Here is a 10,507-nt window from a genome sequence, read left to right as displayed (position 1 = left end):
TATCATTACTTCTGTAACTTAAGTGAAAACCCTCTGTTGTTATTTGAGCCCTTGCAAAAAAATCAAACATACAAAAAAACATAATCAGCCATTTTCCCTTCACTTATAGTTTTTAATTTTGTATAGTTTTTAATCTTGTATACTTTATTTGTATACTTTATTTAGACTTACCTTCATTTCATGTGGGCATTTTAAAATGCTATAATGCTTGTTTTTATTTTGTAGAATGCAGAAAAACAAAAATGGACATGTATGGTTTTGCCGTGCAATGGCTCATTTTTGTGGCCCACAATTATTGGAATATTTCATGAAGGTACTGTGTGATATCTTGGGTGTTCTCTTTTTTGTCTCCAGATTTATACACATTTGGCATAGCAGAGTCGGCTCCAGTGGGCACAACAGTGGGCAGGGTAATGGCAAAAGATGCAGATGTCGGCGTGAATGCCATAATGAACTACAGTCTAGTTGGCCTGGAGGAGAACGCCACCTTCAGGGTGCAAACGGACCCTGTCACCCAAGAAGGCATAGTGACACTGGCTAAAGTGAGCATGTTTACTCTTATGGCATATTAAAAGAAACTAATACTCTATTAAAAGAAAGTGTACTCTACAACAGAGTACATTATATTTTGACATTTCAAAAATTGCGGTGGGCAGTGGTGCATTTACAATGTTATGTAAAATACATTCATTATGTTATTAAAACCATCTATGATAGAACAGTGTTCAATGTCTTTCTCCCAAAATATTCCACTATTTTTCAAATTGGCTTGGGAAGACTTAAATATAGATATTTTGCAAAAATGCAGATTGGTCTCTTGGCATATGATTTCTTTATAATAAGAGAGAATTGTACACATTTGGTAATTTATTTGATGAAAATGTGTTTAATGTTTTCTTTAGACAGCTATTCCCTGCTGAGCCCAGTTAGATGTGTGATGTAATATTGTTGTGTTCTAACTTTGATGGGATCATCTCCCATGGCGTGTCTCATATTGAGTGGAAAGTGCCCTTCACAGATGTAGTTTTATGTGTCCTGCTTAGCTGCTCCTATCTGCTAGGAAACACTGGGGGAATTGAATTAAGATGGAATTGCCTTGTTATGAAAATGACTCACTTGCCCCGTGCTCCTTTTGGGGCTATATTAATAGTTTTCATGCTGTTTTTAACTAGCATCAACATGTCTATTGAAATTCAGCAGCAATTTAGTACTAGCTCACAGCTGGTAACTCATCAAGTTTGAATGAACCATTTTCCCAGCTGATGGAAACTGATGGGAAAAGCAGTATAGCCTTTCTTTGATTCCTCAGGGTTTTTGTTTTTTAATAAAGAGCTACTGACCTTTGAACTCTTTATCTGCTGTGCAATCAGAGCAATAACATTAGTGATTTCTTTATGTGTTAAAGCTGACTGTATCTTTCCCATAGCCTTTAGACTATGAGAGCAAGAAGCGTTTTGCCATCACCATAGAAGCCACCAATGACTACGTCGACACTCAATTCCTAAGCATCCATGAATCTTCTGACAGGACAAAACTGACAATCCTTGTGACAGATGTGGATGAACCTCCTATCTTCTCTGCTCCTTATTATGAATGGAAAGTTCTAGAGAATGTACCTGTTGGAACTGAGGTTGGCACAGTCTATGCCAAAGACACAGATGCTGCCAACAACTCCATCAGGTAAACCAAGCATATATTAATTTGTGTTGTTTATTTGGACTTGTACAAAAAAAGAAAAGTAGATGTGACCAATAAAACAATAAAAACACCCTTAAAGGAATATTTTGGCCAAAAATCTAGTTTACACAGTTTTTTTTTTCCTGTACACAAAACATAGTTGATTAGCCAAGAAATGCTTGTTGTCCAAAGTATATAAATATATAGATAAACACTTTGCTTGAAGAGCTGATAAAGAACCTGTGTCCAAAGTGTCCTGTTTCTCTGAAAACTTTGTGTACTACACATCTATGTCTTTAACTGCAGTATACTGCAGTTAAATCCTAAATACTGCAGTTAAATCCTAAATCATAATCAATAAAAATAAATTGTATTGTATTTTATTTATTTAATTAATTTTATAATTTTTTGTTGTTGTTTTTTTTTGGGGGGGGGGGGTTAAATTATGAGGCTAGAGAAAGGTGAAGAACTTACTCATTAATGAATTGTGAAAACCATAATAAAAGCTGCTCAAAGTGTGTGACCTAAAATTTAACAAACACAGATATTTGAATTGCTGGAATTACGCTAAACCTTGATTTTATGGGATTTATATTTGGGATTTATCTGTGATAAATTATAATAATTTAAAGATATTTACATCTAGGGCTATAAGAAAGGAAAAAGTAAAACTCTCTGTGTGTGTGTGTGTGTGTGTGTGTGTGTGTGTGTGTGTGTGTGTGTGTGTCTGTGTGTGTGTGTGTGTGTGTGTGTGTGTGAGACATTTCTAAATAGCTCCAAAGCTTTGAAGGGAAGGGAGTCATTGTCTTTCTAACTGAGTTAGAACCAACTCCCTATGATCCTCTTCCTCACTCTTCATCCCAGCAGCTGCTTGCCACATGCTCATATTTATCTCATATTACTTTAGAAAGAAATAATAGCTCTTGAATAAAACATCGGTCTCCCTTTCTCTCCCTTGCTCACTCTCACGTTATTACAATCCAGCCAAGGTACTGCCCATGCCAAAATAACAATTCTCCATACGGGCTCACATTCGGAATTCAGACCCATGTACATTTGCAGGTTCGCATGTGATGCATGCCATTGGCGAGGACAGTAACTCTGTCATTGGCTCAGTGAGAACTGGGGAAACAATAACTGAGCTAGGCTCAAGGGCTCGCTTTTGTCATTAAATATCTCACAATAGAGGATTAATAATTACAGCTGCAGCAAAGAACTTGTCATAAGTTTTTGAGCATAGTGATCAGGAATGATTTCAAATGGAAATATACATATATACTTTGATCTCAGTTAAACTGAAAAGGGCCCTGTTTGAGCAGTTCTTATCTGTATGATTTTAAAATAAACTGTGGTATTGTTGTTGTGAGCACCGGTTGTCTAAGAATCATACTGCTTCCGGCAATGTTTTAATTAAGAAGATGTAATACCGTTAATCTTTAAAAAGTCCTGCCTCTGGTCCAAATCATATGAATTTGTAAAAGGTTATCAAACAGAGGAAAAGAATACATAGCATAAATTATTTTTGATTGCGTTCTACACATTGCCTATTTGCGTAACTATACCACTTATGAACAGAATTCTACTTTATAAAAACAGACTGGTGAGAGATGAGCACCAGTTCTACAGGCAACTACAGTTGCAAATCAAAGAGCAAAAGTGTGTGTGTGTGTGAGAGAGTGTGTGTGTGAGAGTGTGTGTGAGTGTGTGTGTGTGTGTGTGCGTGCATGTGTGTGTTTGAATTGGTGTATATTTGTATAGCTTTCTTCATCCTCTTCCAAGGAGGCATCCTTAGAAAAACTATATTTTAAGCCAACTAAAGTCAAAAGGAAACAAAAATTAGAATAATTACAGTTATACTGCTCATGTGTACAGCATTATAAGCATTATAAGCATATGCAATACATGAACAAAACATATAACATTGAGGAAAACCTTAATGGTGTATATTATTAAGAAGAAGATCAGCATACCCCACATTCCCTGTTACTCACTTTTTAAATTAATATTAAATGATAAGGATTTTTCAAGTTACAGTTCTTAAATAGACCTCTAGGCTTATTATTTATTTAGTTAGTCACTTTGGAAGAAAATCGAATGTCTCACTTTGACTCCTACAAAAAACAAACAACCCCCCCCCCCCCCCACCACATATAGGCTTTATTTTTTAGTCATGCAGACACCTGGAGAGTCAATCCTTGTTTGAATGTTACTCCAACCATAATCTAGGCTACCTAACCCATTTCGTTGTAGTTACCACATCTAATAGCAGAATGGCCGTGATCAGTATTCCTTCCACTGCTCAAAGGGCATGTCACCTTTCTCTTCAAAGTACTGACTTGTACAGAAGTACTGACTTTTTCTTTTCTTTTTTGTTTGTTACCAGATACTCCATAACCAAGGGCACTGAGCTGAAGAAAGCCTTCAAGATTGACCCCAACGATGGAACAGTGTCAGTAGCTAAGCCTCTAGACCGAGAGACAGCAGCTTGGCAAAATCTCACTGTCACTGCCAAAGAGATGAGTGAGTGGCCAAAGTCTCCATCTCTCCCCTTGAGAGAAGTGAGAAAATGCTATGGTTGCATCGTAGATCGATCTCTGCCTGTTAAAGATAGCTCTGCACACTATCTGTTATCTGGCTTATAACCATAGACTTGTATCCCATAGACATAGCATTTTAAATCCTGTATTGATTTATTTGAGTTTTGATCTCCTGTATTGATTTATTGATTTGATTTTTCAGAGGAAAATCAGTTATCCTCTTCAGTATCTGTGTTCATCAAAGTCCTGGACATCAATGACAATATACCCACTCTGTCCAGGGATTACAGACCTTATGTGTGTGAGGGAACACAGGCAGGGGAGGTATAGTATCACATACACACACAAACAAGCAAACACATACACATATCTGTCAATCACTGCCAAAACATTACTGCAAAACATGTCCAAAAGACAGTCTCAGAGAGGCGGTGTTTTCTTGCTGTTTTAAGCGAGGCACTACACTCACTCTGAGTAAGGCATCCATGGGATTGTCCACTCAGGCTGTATTCTGCCTATCCAGCACTTCTGAAGAACCACTCCATTCAGCAGACCAGAGTTTACCCATGGCAGTGGAACAATACCAAGTTTGAATGGGCACTAGGTGGAGACAGGCAATCCAACATTGGGCTACTCTGCTCTGAATTTCATGAAGCACAGCAAAAGTTGCAAATACTTTGTCAGGCAAAGACCTGCGGGTACAGGTGTAGAGCTGAACTTAAGTCTCAGTCTCTCGATTTATATACTATGTATGACTGAAACTCCTGCACAGCAAACACTGTCTTCAAGCCACAAATTATCAATTAGGGGAGACAGTTGCTTCAGGATCCATAGCATGCACTCTTGACAGGAATCTTGCTCTATTTGCTCAGAATCGGATTGTTCTCTGATAGCTGTGTGGAGAAAGGTGGAACTCAAAGATATAAGTCCGGTATCAAGTTATGGTCAATCTAGGCTATCACAGCTGAAAAAATAGCACCACCCTACATATGTTGGTACAGAGAACTTAAGGCTGGTGAATCTCTGAGGTCGCTTCAAATAGATGGTCAAATACACGGTCGATGACAATGAGTTGAGGGTGTCATGGCAGGAGATTTTGAGGTTTGCATTAACAAATGTATTTCTTTGTGAAGGTCATCCAGATTATCAGTGCTGTGGATGCAGATGAGCCAGTAGAAGGCCATCACTTTTATTTCTCTATGGTGCCAGATAAGCACATCAATCCCAACTTCACCATCAGGGACAACCAAGGTAGAGTGGAAAACAATGAAAAAAAAGAAAATACTTATTGGTATGTTGGGTTGCTGAATAATACTTTGTGTTTATCCAAGGACAAAATATTTTCTGAACAAACAGTGATTCACAAAAAAATGCGTGGAACTAATTTTAGGGCAGCCTAATGCTAGGCTGGAAGAAAACATTCCCAGTTTGCTTTGTGCACAGCCACAATCGCTTATGTCTGAGAGTAAAAGAATTGCAAGGTTTTGTCTGTTTGAACCCAGGAGTAATGCAGTGAACGTTGTATGTCATACCTCATCCAGACAATAAGTGAACTTTCCCTCTGTTTGTCACAGACAACACGGCAGGCATCTTGACACGTCGTAGCACATTTACTCGTCATGACCGCACAATGTATCATCTCCCCGTGGTTACAGTGGACAGTGGCTCCCCAGCCCTTTCCAGCACAAGCACCCTCACCATCAGCATATGTGCCTGCCAGCCTGCAGGACACTGCCCTACAGGTGGAGTGGAAGCACTGGCCCTCTCTATGGTTGTCAGCATGCAGGTCTTACTGGGTCTGTCCGTGTGCTTTGTCCTCCTCGTCGGTAAGGTTTCATGGATAATTTACTCTAATTATGTTTCTAATGGACTGTAGGGTCTATTTTTAATGGACTGTAGGGTGGTTTCTGTGTTTTCTTACAAATCCTGGGAACATGTTTCTATAATTGTAATTAAAAACTAACATCTCCTTAAATGGTAGAAATTAAAGGGGGGAAAAAAGTAAAAATTACAGAATGCTCTTTTCCAACAGAAAGCTTGAGACAGTGAGATCTAATACAGTTGTCATTCACATTAAGCAGGCAAGTATGATCTGAGTGGATATTTGACGGGCTAATCCATCTCCATCATGGAACATACTGACCAGTGTGGATCTAACACAGATTCAGTAATGCTAAAATGCCTTCTCGACGATAATAAAGCTATTATATAATAGTCAGACATAATCTATACTGTATTTAGTGATAAACATGAATGCAAACATGATAACTATGCAGACTACATACTTATTTCTCAGATATGAATGAATGTTTACAGTATTTCACAACTGGCAATATGCCAAATTGGTTAAGAAGGAAGAGGCCTTCAGATTTACTTTTGACCCACTGCTCTGTACTATTCTGTGCTTTTCATGCTCTCACCCACCTAATTCTGCTCAACAAATAATTATCAAATCTTTCATCATTAATTCCTTGAAATCCATTTAAAATGTAATACTTTGTAGGCCAGTGAGTGACCTGAATTTGAAAGCACAGGAACATTAAAACAGTTCTAATTTCTTGCTGTAGCCTCAACTGCAAGTGGAAAACATACTTGGCACTTCACAAGCTCAGCATTGTGCCTCAGAGTACATCAAGGCTCATGAATGTGATCCCAGCATATCTGTTTCACCCCACAGTGCTGTCGTTACTAATGCTAGCTATATGGAGGCACAGGAAACTTCAGCAGCAGAAGCTGGCTGCCCAGGAACTTGACGCAGAGGATTACTCAGAGAAGGTCTTACACTATGCCGAAACCAACTCTGCTGAGGACGCAACGTGTCCGATCCAGCCTGTCCCACTGAGGCCCCACCCACGTCGCCGCGAACGTGGACTCCGAAGGGAGGAAGTGGCAGCGAGCATCCGCATGTCACTGCGCCACTCACACCTCATTGGCCCTGAGGATGAGGTCTTCCAACAGTTCATAATGGACCGACTGGCCGAAGCCGATAGTGACCCCTACGCCCCGCCATTTGACTGCTTGCACACATACACCTTCGAAGGGACAGGGTCCCTCTCAGGCTCCCTTAGCTCTTTGGAGTCCTTGACCTTTGACCCCTGCATGGATCAACCCCGTGACCCTGGGCCATGTTTCTTGAGGCTGACTCCCTGGCTAGGAACAGTAGATGATGAGACTTCATTCTGAACTGTGGAGAAATGAATGCGTTTACTTTAGACCTAGCCCTTCATATAGTTAGAGCTGACCTCACATACCTGAAAAGGGTAAAGTGAACATGTGCATACTAAAGAATATGTATAATATTATTAAATGTTTTATATTATTATATTATATTATTTGGATAGTTTATTGTTGTTGTCATTGTTTCTTTTGTATTGCAAACAAAAAAGGTCTTAGTCTATATTTTGGTTTGAAAAAAGAGTTACATTATAGATTATAACATATTGCTATTTATTTAAACATTTAACACTTTGGTGAATTATCTGTAGTATTTTGAGCAACTGTATTATCAAGTTGAAGGAAATACATTATTTTTTCCACTGTTGAGTTTGCTTTAGTCAATTTTTTCATAACATAAATATGCCTCTATATGTAACAGTGTCTCTGTTATACATCATTTATATTTACAAACAGTTTTAGAATGACAATTATTAATTAGCAGCTGATATCTTTTTTTCAGAATAGAATTATTCCGTTTATCTCATGAAATGTCTTGGGTCCTGGTAATAACCTCAATTGCAGCAACAACAAACCTACACAAAACCAGAAAAAAAAAAAAGTGCTGCAGTACAAAATCATCACACAAAAGGGTTGTAAAATCAGAGCACACACACACACACACACACACACACACACACACACATATATATATATATATATATATATATATATATATATATATGCGCGATAACGTACATGACAGCATGAGGTGGTTTGTACATTATTTCTTCTTGGGTGTGAAATTATGAACTGTGTCACTTAATAATAGGACTATTTTTTTTTTATTCCTCAGAGTCACTCAGTTCTCAACATTATGATCTCAGTATCTGGCCTCCAGATATCTATATGGCTGAATGGCTTTAGGTCAAACCACTCTGAAGCTCATCAATCTGGGCTGTTTCAATACAAGTTAGGGTTGATTGATCAGGGTTCCATTATTAACCACAGATGCAATTTGGTATCTCAGAATTAGCTGTGATTCTGACTGACATCAGTAAAAAGTGTGAGAGTAAAAGGAAAACTTAGCAGGTGTTATGCATGTACAGGATTAGCCAGGAACCTGTTTAAACTATGTCAAAAAACATCCCTGATCTGTCCTGAAATAGCACCTTAACAGCACCTTAAATAGCACCTTGGCACAGTAGGGAGGCACAGAACTGTTCCTTTCTAACCAGGGGTTATCAATGGCACCTGTGTCTGCCCCTGCTTAAGAGAAATTTTCATGCTGTCGCTTGTTCAGTGTTGGTGCACCTCTCTGGGTGCATCTAGTTTCCAATTTGAAAAAGTGTTTCTGTCATCTCAATCACTCACCAGAAAGCACTGATCTCACCTGAAAGCAATCATCTTTATAAAATTAGTTACATGTCTGAATTACTTTGTTCTGTTATCCACTCTCCATGGAAGAATCACACTGTTTATACAAGTCTCTCAAATAAGGGGTCCTATGTTCATTTTTATCTTGAGGTGAGCACCATGCTACAAGGATCCCAAATTTAATGGTGTCTCTGCTCATGTCCTTAGAATGTGCCAACCAGTCAGCAGATATTTTCACTGAACTCTTAAGTCTCTACCTAAGACTCTACCTAAGATTTACATCATGTCTTAACAGAACCACCATTGTTCAAGTCCCCAATATATCTATCACCTGTCTGTTTCCCAGTGGTTACCAATGCCTGTCTTTAACTGTGGGGTGGGTTTTACTTTTCCCATCCTCTAGAAAAAAATTATTCTAGAAAGTTTGTGTATATATATACGGGAAGTCAGGTGGGAGAGTTGGGGGGGGGGGGGGGGGTTGTTTTCAAACATACTTGTACTCATGGTGTTGTGCCATCCAAGTCCTTGTTGGGGAACCTTATGGTTTCATACCCTTCATAAGTATGTCTGTTCTTTTTGAAATCTAAACTATCTCTGCCTAGCTTATTGCAGTAAATGTTTTAAAACTGGCTTTGGGTTGGTACTAATGCAAACATGCTAAGGATACTTGCTTATGATAGTGAATTTTAGCAAGTGCTCTAGTCATAAAATATGCTCTATTTGGTGAACTTGCCAGTTTTGGAACAACCACAGTGGCCATGTGCTTAGCACTCTCTGTAGGCTACTTTCTGACCTCACATGATCGTCATTTTTTAATTTGCTGATCACACTATCCTCCTGGGCCTCATCACAAATGGAAATGTCAAAATAGTGCAAAGAATGGACATAATTGTGGGCTACAGGAAACTGCAGGGTATACACACTTCATTATACAAAAGCAGAGCTGAAGTGTAATGAGTCAGTAGTGTTAACTTCCTCAGTGCATACCTCACCGATAGCCTCACCTGGTCTCTGCCCTCCAAGACAGCTGTGAGCTATGTCTGTCAGTAACTCTACTTTCTACAGAAGCTCAATATATTTAGCCTGCCTACTAACAACTTCAACTTATTGCCATAGAGAGCATCCAAATTGGCTGCATGGTATAATAGCTGCTCTGCTTGCAACTGTAAGTTACTTCAGAGAACAGTGAGAGTAGCTGAGTTTATCATGGGCAATAACCTCCCAACCTTACATGATATCGAGCAGTCTGAGAATGCTTGAGAAAGGCTCACAAAATCAGACTGGATAGCAGCCATCCAGCACATGGTCAGTTTACTAGGCTGTCATCTGGTAGGCTGTACTGAAGCATCCAGTACAGACTAGCAGACTAAGGAACCTATATGCTACTGCTTGTAGTCCTCTCTTGAACTTCCATTGTACTACACTCAACACGTTTACATTTACGTTTATGTTTACGTACTACACTCAACACTGAACACATGCATTTTTGTTTTCTTAGTCGTCATTTGGAACTGCACCACAAGCATTTAATTTTATGACTGCCTTGGATATCTTGTACATATGCCAATACTACTGACTTGACTTGAGACAATTAAAATATTCATAATACTTTCACCTTACTGCGCACAATGCAGATGACGTTTTACTGTATATCTGAGTATATACTTGGTCCCCAGCACCACCAAGCTGTCAGATCCCCCCAAAAAAAACAAAACATGAATGCCCAGTTGTCAAGGTGCTGTGTGATGCCACAAAGATGCCAC

General features: G+C 39.0%; 1 protein-coding gene across 2 annotated transcripts in view; it reads left to right on the top strand.

The window, feature by feature from the left end:
- The window catches only part of cdh19 (cadherin 19, type 2), a 17,846-nt gene extending 10,093 nt beyond the window's left edge, over positions 1-7,753 (top strand). For both annotated transcript variants that reach the window (XM_027018154.2, XM_027018155.2), the window contains 7 exons: positions 355-542; positions 1,427-1,680; positions 4,061-4,197; positions 4,417-4,538; positions 5,348-5,465; positions 5,789-6,040; positions 6,892-7,753. In XM_027018154.2, coding sequence (XP_026873955.2) covers positions 355-542; positions 1,427-1,680; positions 4,061-4,197; positions 4,417-4,538; positions 5,348-5,465; positions 5,789-6,040; positions 6,892-7,397 — 1,577 coding nt within the window. In that variant the 3' untranslated portion in view covers positions 7,398-7,753. The remainder of the gene's footprint in view (positions 1-354; positions 543-1,426; positions 1,681-4,060; positions 4,198-4,416; positions 4,539-5,347; positions 5,466-5,788; positions 6,041-6,891) is intronic.
- Positions 7,754-10,507: the final 2,754 nt, after the last annotated feature.

The sequence above is a fragment of the Electrophorus electricus genome, chromosome 5 (assembly GCF_013358815.1).
Source record: "Electrophorus electricus isolate fEleEle1 chromosome 5, fEleEle1.pri, whole genome shotgun sequence".
In the NCBI taxonomy this organism is placed as follows: domain Eukaryota; kingdom Metazoa; phylum Chordata; class Actinopteri; order Gymnotiformes; family Gymnotidae; genus Electrophorus; species Electrophorus electricus.
This window is presented reverse-complemented; position numbering and strand designations above follow the sequence as displayed.